The sequence below is a fragment of the Ursus maritimus genome, unplaced genomic scaffold (genome assembly GCF_017311325.1).
Source record: "Ursus maritimus isolate PB19 unplaced genomic scaffold, ASM1731132v1 scaffold_12, whole genome shotgun sequence".
Taxonomy (NCBI): Eukaryota; Metazoa; Chordata; class Mammalia; order Carnivora; family Ursidae; genus Ursus; species Ursus maritimus.
Genome location: NW_024423564.1, coordinates 33,148,994 through 33,162,669, shown reverse-complemented (window position 1 = coordinate 33,162,669; position 13,676 = coordinate 33,148,994). Strand labels below are relative to the sequence as shown.

Here is a 13,676-nt window from a genome sequence, read left to right as displayed (position 1 = left end):
CTGATCCTAATGGACGGGTAAGAAATAAATAATTAAAATAAAAATGAGAATATTACTGAACTTAAAGATTAAAGGAAAGAATAATCCTTGAGTGCTGCTTATATATCTGTTGGATACCAATTCCTTTAGCCTCAAATGTCAATTAAGCAAACAGTGAATGATCATTGTCTGCAGGGGCTATGCTAGGCACTGTGGAGGACACAAGGACAAGCAAGGTGGTTCCTGTCCCTGTGAATCCACAGTCAAACACAGGTAGGAAGCAGGGGAGGGGAGGGAGAGTTAGAAAAAGTAGGTAAGAGCTGTATTACTACGGTCTATAATAGACTGGAACGCCAAATAGCCTGAGTATTCCATCCCCAGCAACGCACTCTTTCCTTTTAGCTTTAGGACAAATTTCTAGACATAGGAATGAGGTTTTGTCCATGTGAAAGCTACCCAAGGGCATGACATCTGTAGGTGCTGCTTTGCAAAGCCCCAGGCTTGAATTCTTATCTTTCTAAAAATTAGTGTTAATTATTATAAAAATAATTCATGCTCACTGCAAAAGGAAATCAAACACTGTAGAAATAACGGAGAATAAAAATGAAAATATTACCTTCCCTTACTAGGGGGTGTGCATGCACATACACATAAACCAGTCCACATATGATACAGATAGTGACCGGGTGACATCTATTTACAGGATCATATTAGACCTATAGTTCTAAAATCAGCTTTGTTTAAAAAAAGTGAACAACATACTTCTAAGGGCAAGTCTTGAGACAACATGTTATGTTTCTTCCTTCAAATAAAAGAAACAATGTTGTATATAAAATTTTAATCTCTAGATGGTTACTTGAATAGATATTTTCTTTGGTTTTGGGCTTAAACTACTGTGTTTTAGCAATAATAATTGAAATGGTCAGGGTACAAGATGAAATACAAATTCATTCCAATGACTGCTTTGCTGATCTAATTGATACTGGGAAGGAAAGGAGAAGGCTTAAAACAAACACATCTTATTGTCCTGTACTGATGAAGTAACCTAAAGAAGGCTGTTCACAACAGGCTGTGACACTTTACAGAACAGTCTGAATGACATTCATCACTCTTAACATTTAGTCAAATATTTTTGTTATATTTCGTAGGGTTTTATAATGTCACAATTTTACAGTGTGGGCTTTTGACAAAATTTTAATCTGAAAAATGGGAACGTCAAATGGAAATAATAAAACTACATGGAAAGTTGCTAAGCTTTTAAAAGTGCCAAATAATTTTATTGATATTTAGCTGTGCATGCATTTTAAACTCTATTTATAAGACATATCTTCTTAAAAATCTGTTGTTAAATTGGAATACAATTCATACAGTAAAATGCACAGGTCATAAGAGTACAGTTCAGTGTTTTAACAAATGCATATGTTTATGTCACCAACATAAAGTATTATAAAGCATTTCTTTTCCTTTAGGCAAATGTCATAGTGACTGACTGGTATGGGGCACATGGAGATGACCCATACACACTACAATACAGAGGGTGTGGAAAAGAGGGAAAATATATTCATTTCACATCTAACTTTCTCCAAAATGATGACTTAATAGCTGGCTATGGACCACGAGGTAAGTGTGACCAATCCAGAAATAGACATCGGGCAGTACTATTTACAATATTCTGTGCTTGGTGCTGAAAAGCAACTCAAAGAACCTGAAACCTGCTCAGGACTTACCATCTGGATGGGGAGAGATAGACTACGTGCCCATGAAAAGATAACAGATAAAGTGAGCGGAAAAAGTCGGACACCAGTGTAGTGGCCCAGATGGTGAGAATTCAGAGAAAGGAGAGAACATTTTGCACTAAGGGTGCTCAGAAAAGCCTTCACAAAGGAGAGGCTCTTCAAGATTAATATAATGTTGATAAATGGAAAGATGAGAGAGGACAGGGCAAAGAGCAGAATAAATAATGGCAGCAGAAGAATGCAGAGCACGTTTGAGAGACAGGAGCAGTAGCCCCACTGATGGTGCAGAGAGACTGTGAGTAGTGAAGCAGTGGAAGAACAGGCTGAAATGCATGTAGGGGTAGGTGATGGGGAGCCTCGACAGACCAAATTAGCAAGTTGCCACTGAAGGTTTATGAGCATAGGAATGAAATCAACATAAAAGTGTTTTCAGAAGATGAATCTGGCAGTGTAATGATGATAATCTGGCTCCCTCAAATCAATGAGAGGGAAAGTGAACATCAGGAGAATAACTAAAAGTCCAGGTAGGAGACAATACGACTTGAATAAGAACAGGGGCAGTGAAGTGAGGACAAGAAAGAGTATTAAGAACAATGAGAATTTTCTATGTGCTGGGTGCTGTGCTGTATGTTTTTCAAATGTTATCTTATTTAATTCTAATACTCCACCTGATGGGAGATATTCCAGAGGGAAAGGAAAGAGAAATAGAGGTCTGACTGCTACAAAGTGAAAAGCAAGGGGAGAGGAGTGTGTGGCAGCATTAAGGAACATAAACCTGGTTTATGTCAGAAGTAGAAGAGACAGTTTAAGGGGGAAATCCACAAGTTTGGATCTCGGCAAGTTGATTGAGGGGATCAGCAGATTGTCCTGGCGGAAAGGTTCAGCCTGTGGTGCATGTGGACGGCTGCAGTTTGGGAGACAAGTCAGGCTCATAGGTTTGGAGACTGGCATTTAGTGGATGAGATCTGAGGGAAAAACCGTCCAGAGAACAGATGAAGAGGTCCGGGCTAACTATCCCATGCTTAATTTTTTTGTTTCTGATTTTAACAAACAGTAGTGCCTTTCAAATGATGTTTTCACTTTACTCCCATTTCAATCTAACTAGATATTATTATCCTCTGTATGGCTAGCAGGAACTGGGGCAACACCTGTATAAAACACACTTTATAGGGCGCCTGGGTAGTGCAGTCGTTAAGCGTCTGCCTTTGGCTCAGGGCGTGATCCCGGTGATCTAGGATGGAGCCCCACATCAGGCTCCTCCGCTGGGAGCCTGCTTCTTCCTCTCCCACTCCCCCTGCTTGTGTTCCCTCTCTCGCTGGCTGTCTCAGTCAAATAAATAAATCAAATCTTTAAAAAAAACACACACACACTTTATAAAACATTTTTTATAAAAACATCTTTTCCCCAGTAACTCTCAGGTGCTGATAACCTCTGCACAAATAGATGCTGACTTCACCAGCACTTCTTCTTTTTTTTTTAATTATTTTTTTGTATTAGGATATGTTAGTCACCATACAGTACATCATTCGTTTTTGATGTAGTGTTCCATGAAATGAACCATGAGAGACTATGGACTCTGGGAAACAAAGGGGAGGGGAGTGGGGGGATAGGCTAGCCTGTTGATGGGTATTAAGGAGGGCACGTATTTCAACGCACTTCTAAATTCCCTGAGTAGGCACAAACTTCCCCTTAATACTTTCCACTTAGTTCTCCTCCCTTCCTTTGTCCCATGGTGCAAAACTTGTACAACATGCTTCACCCTCAGTCAGCTCTGCAAACACTTCCTGGGTTCCCAGAACTTAAAGGAATTCAGAAAAAAGAAAAAATGCACTTTGCGAGTGGAGTTAGTCCAGAAAGCTTCTCCTGGGAAGTAGTTTTGATTGGACCACGGAAGGAAATGCAAGATTTAGAGAAGTAGAGATAAAGATACAAAGGATTTAATGCTGAGGATGGGGGTTTCCATGAGCCAAGAGTTGGAGACAAATATAAGCATGGAGAATCAGAGATAAAATAAAGGAGAACTGACCATCCAAGCTGGAGAGGATGTTTATGATCTTTTTTTACTCCTTCATCCTTCCCTGGCCCCAGGGTTTCAATCATTGCTCTAGAGAGGAGGACTACTTACAAGAAAATAGTAGGTATGCTTGGATAATACAGACTAAAGAAGAGGAAATCTTTATTTGTTTGTCTGGTGTCTTAGTCTGTTTGGGCTGCTATAACAGAATACCACAGGCTGAGTGCCTTATACACCACAGAAACTTATTTCTCATGGTTCCAGAGGCTGGGAAGTCCAAGATTGAGTCACTGGCAGATTTGGTGTCTAGTACCCACTTCCTGGTACGTGGACAACTATCTCCTCTCTGTGTCCTTACATGGTGGGAAGAGGAGGGAGCTCTCTGGGGTCTCTTAATAAGGACACTAATCCCATTCATGAGGGCTCCACCTTTGTGACCTAATCACTTCTCAAAGGCCCTACTTCTTAATACCATCACATGAGGCATTAGGATTTCAACATATGAATTTGGGTGTGGGGGGGGACCGTAAGCATTCAGTCCACCTTACTTAGATAAGCTTCTTTCCCTTCCCCCAATTCTGAATGGTAGGCCTGTAAGAAGCTAAAAAGAAGTATGTTAGGCAGCTTCACTTTCGGGGAAGTGAGGGAATGTGGGACTCATCACTAGTTTCAAATAGGTATGCACCAAGTAAATCACTGGTCTGCATTTACAGGACTAAATATATTTTCAGAGTGCCTCTTTCATGATGGTACAGGGTAAAGCAGGAGATGGGAATGGAAGATGAGGAAAAGAAAAGTGGGAGAGAATTACATTTCAACCCTTTATAGTGAGTATATATAGTCAAGTGATGTTACATCTTCACCAGTTAGCAAAGCCCACTCCTGAGATTTCAGGAACACAAAATGAAAGCTCTCTCTTCCACAGGTAGAGTATTTGTCCATGAATGGGCCCATCTCCGTTGGGGTGTGTTCGATGAATACAACGATGAGAAACCTTTCTACATAAATGGGCAAAATCAAATTAAAGTAACAAGGTCGGTACTTTGCTCATGTTTAAAATTAATTGTTTCTTTTTTTGACTCTAAAATTGAGTTGATAATGGCAGCTAAAACCTAATTGACAGGGAAGAGATCCTTTCATTTTTTAAACTTTTAAATTTTATTTCATTTTTTAAAAGTTGGTAAATATTTACGTGGTTCAAATATGAAAACAATGTAAAAAGTTATATTCTAAGATATCTTGTTCTCGCCATTGTCTTTATTCTGTTCCTTCTCATCCCCTCTAGGTAAACATTTTTATTAGTTTCTTGATTATTTTTTAGTATTTCTTCAGGCAAACCCAAATAAATATGAATATATATTTTTCTTCATTCTTTTTTTCTTAAAAATAATTGCTTAGTGTCCCACTGTGTGGATATACCATCTCACTCATTTTCAACCAGTCCCCTATTGTTGGACAAGTGGGTTGTTACCAATTTTTTGTTATTAACAATAATACTATAGGTCATAATGCTACATATATGTCATTTCACGTATGCAGGCAGATCTATATATATCTATGAATAGTTTCCAGGAATTAGAGTCAAAATGTACCCTCAGCTTAATCTTGGAAGACATTGACCAATTATTAATTGATCATCAGTTGGAAGATATTTTTCTTCTAAAGGTCGTATTATTCTTCACTCCCATTTGTAGTATTTGAGATGACTTACTTAGGAAAGAATCTGTTTAAATATCATCATTACATCCCCATTCTCTTATGCTCTGTTGTCTAATGGCAATGAGCTCAAAGAAGCCATGATTCAGGATATCATTCGTGTACCTCCTTGGGACTCCAAAAGTTCATGTTGATTTCCTGGTATCTTTTCCCTCGACCCTATTTAGTTAGTAAAACTCTTGGCAACAGAGGATTCCTCATCCAGATCAAATGCTTTAAAACAAAATGGAGTGTATGTCTAAATTAATGAACTTTCTTAACAGAGTAGTTTTTAAAACGTTTTATGTGTATCTAGCAAGCTACAAGCCTTGGAACAAATTATTATATGAGCCAATGAAGAAGAAACATAAGTATTTCTGAAATAGACCCAATTTCTCTTTCTATTTTTAGGTGTTCATCTGACATCACAGGCATTTTTGTATGTGAAAAAGGCCCTTGCCCCCAAGAAAACTGTATTATTAGTAAACTTTTCAAAGAAGGATGTATGTTCATATACAATAGCACCCAAAATGCAACTGCATCAATAATGTTCATGCAAAGCTTATCTTCTGTAAGTATGGCCTTGGAATGACAAACTCCTACAACATGCCATCTCTTCCCAAGATGGACTGATATGTCCGAAGTATTTAAACAAAAAGACAATTATGATTCACTATGTTTTAGAGCTCGGGGACCTTAGAGTTCATCTAGTTTTTATTTCACAGATAAAACAAAAACATTGAGGTCCCAAAGATGATCACACAAAAAAAATTCCTTTAGAGAAGTGATTATTTGCTTTCTGGGGAAAGTGATTCAACAACGAAGCTCTGGAGACTTCAAAATAAACCGCTCATCTGGTGGTATTGAGGAAAATGTATTGCGTTAAGAGTGATATAACACATGATTATATTTCTCTCATTTGAAGTAGCAAACCATTCCCCAGCATCTCTACCAGAAGAAGAAAAGAAGAAGAAGAAGAAGAAGAAGAAGAAGAAGAAGAAGAAGAAGCAGCAAACCACTCTTATTTTAATTGTGTTTCCTAATTCTCTTTCCCTTGTTTTGCATAGTATAGAAATTAAAAAAGAACCAGGTGTTACCAAGAGAAGTCAACTAACCCTTAGCTTTGTAGGTTCAGAAACTTAACCTTGTCAGTATTCTGCATTGGCAAGAGACTAGTTAATGGATCTAGAACACTGTTTTTTACATTAGTATTTAAAAATAGTACTCTGTCATGGGAATCCAATATTTGCATCCTCTAGCCAGTTCATTTTTTCTCTGAAGGAAGCAGGATGAAATAGCCAAATTCTCACCAGAAGCCTGCTTTGAGGGAATGGAATCAGAAAGGAGGGAGACCAGTGACAGAGAGGCTTCCTGGCATCAGCTGCATGACCTGATCAATCCAGCCGTTTTCACAAAGACCTGAAACTCATGTCTGTGTGTCATCTCCCCTCCACGGTGCTGGGAGCCCATGGGCACGTGCCTCTGCGAAGTTTTCTGTTTCCACGGCTGACCAATGTCCCTTAGATTGACACATTCTTTTCTTTAAGTAACTTTTTTTCTTCAGTCTGGTTTAGTCAAGGCTACAAGTCATTATGTAACTTTAAAGTGATTTTTCATATTTCTCGTCTGATCCATTACGTTTTTAATTTATAGCTTTAATATGGAAGCCAACTTAATTCCATGTATTTCATCCACATTGTGTGATCCTTCGAAAGACCTAACCATTAATATCCAGTCAAAAAAATTTCACAGTCCTCTAACCATAGTCATGAAAGAGAAGAGTTAAAAACCAACAAATAACGACAACAAAAATGGGTCATACTCCTGTCTCCCCATGCTACTGAGAAAACCATGTCCTTGAGAAACTATGAACCTTCTGGAGCTTTGGTTTCCCCTTCTATGAAATTAGGGATGGGACTGGAAAGGTTTCTTCTAGCTCTAAGTTCCCATGACTCTGTTAGCAGGAAGTATCTACTCTAGGAATATAGCCACTGGGAATAGGTGGTAACTTATTTCTTTGCAATGCAAACCATACTTTAAAAAGTGGTGACATATGTTTAGTATTATTAAAAGAATTATATCTCTATTTCCAAATGGAGAGAAAGATCAGGAAGTAGGTTTAAGTTTTTTTTTTCCTTATCCTATTCTTACCGAGATCAATATTTGAACTAGATCGATTTATGCTGACTGATCAATAAATAAAGGTGCAGGTGGGTCATTAAATATAATTCCAAGGAACAGGCTGACCGAGATAACATCTTCTAGAGTGTTTTCTTTAACACGCTACCATACTAAAAAAGGTGGGAGATTGTTTTGTTTTCTTAAGACTAAGATATATATACACGGTCTGCTCTCTGTTATCCAAGTACAAATAGACTATAATTTCGATTGATCGTAAGTACCACAAGGGTGCCAATGTTTCAAGCAAAGGGTGTGAAGGTATATTTGTAAACTCATTGTCATTCCTGAAGTAATAAAGGGCTGCTATAGCACTTCTGATATCTCATGTTTCAGCTTACCATGCCCTTTTACCTTTAGTTGCTTGAGAAGGAGAAGCATGTCTAATATGGGAGGAGTGCCTTTACTCTCTGATAGACTTTGTTCTTTTTCTAGGTGGTTGAATTCTGTAATGCAAGTACCCATAACCAAGAAGCTCCAAACCTACAGAACCAAATGTGCAGCCTCAGAAGTGCATGGGATGTAATCACAGACTCTGCTGACTTTAATCATAGCTTTCCCATAAATGGGACTGAGCTTCCGCCTCCTCCTGTGTTCTCCCTTATTCAGGCTGGTGACAAAGTGGTGTGTTTAGTCCTGGACGTGTCCAGTAAGATGGCAGAGGTAATATTTTGAACCAAAATGGCTATAAACCATTCATCATTTTTTTCTATAAGTTTTTAATTCATTTTCAGAGGTTAAGGGCAGGGGTGGAAAGGCCAAAGTTTGGAATATTCATGCATTTCGTCTTTTCTTGGGGACAGGAGGAACAAATTTAGAATGTAGGCCAAGAATTGAGATAAGGCAGATAAATGAAACCCACAGATAATCCCAAGCCCTGTTTTTTTGCTACTAATTGCAACTTTTTTCCAACCAAGATCCTTTTCCAAAATTCTGACATGTAAGAGAAACTCCAGTCTGGCCATATTTCACTCACTGGTACACATCCCTTCCTGAGGTAAGAGACAGTGAGTTTGCAAAGAGTGTGCATATCCATTGTGTGTGTATTTTCCATGTCACCATGGATAGAAAAACATACCTTTGTCATCCAGGAAGCTCACAGCCTTCCAGAAACCCACTCCTAGAAGCCTCAGAACTCTCAGATAGTGGTTAAATGCTTAGTCTCTCCAGGCAGACGTGCTTTAAACCCTGGCTTCTTCACTTACTGCCTTTAACCAGGAGCAAAATAACCTTCCTGAACTGTTTTCTCATCTGTAAAATAGGGATTATAATACCTGCTTTTAGTGTTGTGACAGAACCAACTTATACTAGCTCATTGGAGTCAATTGTTAAATTTTTAGGAAATCTGCAAGCCAGTAGTTAAATATAGCCATTATTAAAAATTAAACTATGTGGATTTAGAATTAAATAAAATATATTAAAACAAATATAATAAATGCTTAAAACTCATTACTTGCTATTTTTTTTTCCTACTATTTTTTAATATGATCTATAACCAGAGTCAGTAAATAACAGTTCATGGGCCAAATATGGCCCACCACCTGTTTTTGCATAGCCCAGAAGCTAAAAATGGATTTACTCTTTAAATGGCTTAGAAAAAAAATCAATAAAATAATAATATTTCATGACATGTGAAAATTATATGAAATTTAAATTTCAGTGTCCATCAATAAAGTTGTATTGGAACACAGCAACACACATTTATTTACATCTTACCTATGGCCACTTTAGTGCTGAAACAGCAGAGCTGAGCAGTTGCAACAGAGAACATATGGCCCACCAAGCCTAAAATACTTAACTTTCTGGCCCTTTTTTGAAAATGTCTGCTGATCTCTGATCTATGCTCTTAAGATTATTTCTGGTCTATTGTACCTGTATGGGTCTACTACTACACATCTCTTCCCCAACTCTGCTTTCAGTGACATCACAGTGACAGTTTGAAATCAGCCATGGTGGGAGTATTTACCCCACAGAAATTGTCAATTGCAGCAAATCAGGGTATCTCCCTCTCTCTCTTCTCTCTTTCATTTGCCAGGAAGCCAGTCGTTTATTTTTTTTTTAAGACTTTATTTATGTGAGAGAGAGAGAGCATGAGTGGGGAGGGGCAGAGAGAGAAGCAGGCTCCCCGCTGAGCAAGGAGCCCAATGCAGGACTCTATCCCAGAATCCTGGGATCATAACCTGAGCTGAAGGCAGAAGCTTAACTGACTGAGGCACCCAGTGCTCAGAAAGCCAGTTTTTAAAATACATTTACCAGCATACAACCATCTACTTCATAAAGTTGTTGAGGGGGAATAAATGAGGAAATGAATATGAAGCTTTTTGGTTCATAAGTGGTAGTTATTATTTTATGATAGTACTTGTCCTAAGGAAGAGTTTATCCTCTTGTATTCTCTGAATCAGTAGTCCTGGAAAATTTGCCTTTTTTGGCTTGTCTCTGAAATATTAGGAGCATCACTAATACATTCAGCATCTGGATAATTTTGTAATCTTGCCTACCTGCAGCTGACTAGGGCATGATCTTCTAAAATATGGTCTCAGGACAATTTATATTGGCTAGCTGCCTCTATTGAGGAAAAATAGTGAAAGTGATAGTTTCACTTGAGAGAAGACCTAAAGGAAGTAGAAGAGAAATAAGCCTAAAGTAACACTCACAGCAAAACATACTTCCTTCCCTTTTCCTGCCAATATTGTCCTTGAACCATCATGGGAATTCATTCATTAGATGCCTGTACTGTGTTGGCTTGGGGGATGCAGAGTTGACAGAATATAGTCTCTGCTTCAAAATGCTCACAGTCTGGAGCACTTGGGTAGCTTAGTCGGTTAAGCATCCGACTCTTGAATTTGGCTTAGGTCATGATCTCGGGGTCATCAGATGGAGCCCCACAACAGGCTCCATGCTCAGTGGGGAGTCTGCTTGAGATTCTTTCCCTCTGCTCCTCCCCCGCCCTTGCGTCTCAAATAAATAAAGAAGTCTTTAAAAAATGCTCACAATCTAATGATAGACACACAACACGCACATGTGAATAAATATAATACAATGTGACAAGGCTCCACAGAGGTGTGAGTTGCTGTGGGAACATTGATGAGGCAGCCATAGAAGAACATGATTGAGGAAGACTTCATTGAGAGGATGAACTTGGAGTTGAATCTTGAAGGATGAGGAGGTACTTGCACTGTTGGATGAGGCGAAGGAGGAGAAGGGAGGAATGCCAGGGAAGGGACGAATTTGTGCAGTGGCTAACGGGCAAAATTAGAAAAATTTGCCTGGGGGAAGTACATCCCTTGGTGTGGCTATAACTAACATTGGGTGTGTCTAAGGAAATGGTAGATAAGATGGAGTGATGGTATAAATTTGAAAGAAATTTAAGACATTGAGCTGATAGGACCTGTTCAAGGATATGGGGGCTGACAACAGAGGGGTAACGAAAGACAGCTCCAGGCTTTTGGCTTAACTAGTGGGAGTGGAGATCATGATTAAGAATGGTGAATTAAAATTTCTAAAAATTTAAAAAAATTAGTTAACTTTAAAAAAGAATGATGACTTGATGACATGGTTATCAATAGCTGATAGTTACTGAGTGCTGAATATATATCCGTTTTGCAGATGAGAAAACTGAAGTTAAAAAAGATGAGTAATTTCTCTATGGTCACATAATTAGCAAAAGTTGAAGGCGGGATTCAAAGTCCTTGCTTCATCCACTCTACCAACTTACTTTCCAATATTGTAAGAGAAACAGTATTTGGGAAGGGAGGCAATGAATTCAAAGTGTGTCGAGTTTGAGATATCTGTGGGACCTTAAATTGGTGATGTTTCCTAAGCAATGTGAAACATAGGTCTAGATATTAAGGGAGATGTCTGGGTTGGAGATAGAGATTACAGTCATCACTGAGCAGGTGGTCATTGAAGCTCAGCCTTTAAAACAAGTGATCCTAGTGAATGAACATCAGTAACATCACCAGGCCAAACCTGGTCACTAATATTACTTTATAACTAGTTAACACTTCAAAGTATAACTGAACGGTCACATATGTATCTCAGTTGATCATTATAGCAATTCTATTTTAATAAGTAAGAAAAATATTATTATTCCCATCTTACAGATGAAGTGCCCAACCAAAGATGACCATGATAACAGAGGATAGTGCCAGCATACATACCCCTAACTTCTACTTCTCTCTATTATCAGGTCTCTTTGTAGTGTTACCTCTTACCCAGACTGGATTTTAAAAGAAGCAGTTACAAATCTAGTTTTAACTGGTTTCATAGATCTTGAATTCTGAGCTGGAGAGAAATAGTGGGAATATGTGTTCTTAGAGAGTGGTAAATATGAACAGCTTGTTGGGGGCAGGGTTCAAAACCACTCCCCTCTCCTTGAAAAGCATTTATTTTTTGCAATTAATCAAACCAGATTCTAACATTGCATCACTCTTTACAGCTCAAAAAATTACAATCTGACATTGCTAAATGATTTGCAGAAATATTTGCTGATTGAGTTGCTTAGTCATACTTCTGTCTACCAACCAAATGTTATTCTTTTTCTTTTTTTTTCCTTTTTGGAACATAGGCTGACAGACTCCTTCGACTGCAACAAGCAGCAGAATTTTACTTGATGCAGATTGTTGAAATTCATACCTTTATGGGCATTGTCAGTTTCAACAGCAAAGGGGAGATCAGAGCCCGACTACACCAAATTAACAGTGATGATGACCGAAAGCTGTTGGTTTCACATCTGCCTATGACTGTGTCAGCGGAAGCAGAAACCAGCATTTGCTCAGGACTTAAGAAGGGATTCGAGGTACAGTAGAGCACCCCAAACCTCAAATCACCATCACTTTCCTTTCTTTCATTCTGTGGTTATCTGCTTTGGGGTTATCAGTTGTTGTTGTTTTTTTTAAATGTTTTTTTTATTATATTATGTTAGTCACCATCCCTGGTTTTTGATGTACAGTTTGATGATTCATTAGTTGCATATAACACCCAGTGCACCATGCAATTCGTGCCCTCCTTACTACCCATCACCAGCTTATCCCATTCCCCCATTCCCCTCCCCTCTGAAGCCCTCAGTTTGTGTCTCAGAGTCCATAGTCTCTCATGCTTCATTCCCCCTTCTGATTACCCCCACCTTTCTTTATCCCTTTCTTCCCCTACCGATCATCCTAGTTCTTATGTTCCATAGATGAGAGAAATCATATGATATTTGTCTTTCTCTGCTTGACTTATTTCACTTAGCATTATCTCCTCCAGTGCCGTCCATGTTGCAGCAAATGTTGAGCACTCGTTCTTTCTGATAGCTAAGTAATATTCCATTGTATATATGGACCACAACTTCTTAATCCAGTCATCCGTTGAAGGGCATCTCGGTACCTTCCACAATTTAGCTATTGTGGACAATGCTGCTATGAACATTAGGGCGCATATGGCCCTTCTCTTCACTATGTCTGTATCTTTGGGGTAAATACCCAGTAGCACAATAGCTGGATCATAGGGTAGCTCAATTTTTAACTTTTTAAGGGACCTCCATACTGTTTTCCAGAGTGGCTGTACCAACTTGCATTCCCACCAACAATGTAGGAGGGATCCCCTTTCTCCACATCCTCTCCAGCAATTGTTGTTTCTTGCCTTGTCAATTTTTGCCATTCTAACTGGCGTAAGGTGGTATCTTAGTGTGGTTTTGATTTGAATTTCCCTGGTGGCTAATGATTTTGAACATTTTTTCATGTGTCTGTTAGCCATTTGTATGTCTTCATTGGAAAAGTGTCTGTTCATATCTTCTGCCCATTTTTTGATTTGTTTATTTGTTTCTCGTGTATTGAGTTTGAGAAGTTCTTTGTAGATCTTGTATACCAGTCCTTTATCTGTAGTGTCATTTGCAAATATCTTCTCCCATTCCGTGGGCTGCCTCTTAGTTTTTCTGACTGTTTCCTTGGATGTGCAGAAACTTTTAATCTTGATGAAGTCCCATAAATTCATTTTATCTTTTGTTTCTCTTGCCTTTGGGGATGTGTCATGAAAAAGGTTGCTTTGGCCGATGTCGTAGAGGTTGCTGCCTATGTTCTCCTCTAGAATTTTGA

At 38.7% G+C, this 13,676-nt stretch overlaps 1 protein-coding gene and 1 long non-coding RNA gene across 2 annotated transcripts in view; one reads left to right on the top strand and one right to left on the bottom strand.

The window, feature by feature from the left end:
• Positions 1-13,676, bottom strand: part of LOC103662943 — a 68,899-nt gene that overhangs the window by 1,734 nt on the left and 53,489 nt on the right. The window contains exon 6 of the long non-coding RNA XR_568605.2: positions 8,681-8,853. This is a non-coding gene — a long non-coding RNA (uncharacterized LOC103662943). The remainder of the gene's footprint in view (positions 1-8,680; positions 8,854-13,676) is intronic.
• The window catches only part of LOC103662944 (calcium-activated chloride channel regulator 2), a 43,067-nt gene that overhangs the window by 2,864 nt on the left and 26,527 nt on the right, over positions 1-13,676 (top strand). Inside the window, exons 3-7 of the mRNA XM_008690637.1 lie at positions 1,449-1,599; positions 4,655-4,763; positions 5,836-5,995; positions 8,038-8,265; positions 12,170-12,400. Of these exons, the coding sequence (XP_008688859.1) occupies positions 1,449-1,599; positions 4,655-4,763; positions 5,836-5,995; positions 8,038-8,265; positions 12,170-12,400 (879 nt within the window). The remainder of the gene's footprint in view (positions 1-1,448; positions 1,600-4,654; positions 4,764-5,835; positions 5,996-8,037; positions 8,266-12,169; positions 12,401-13,676) is intronic.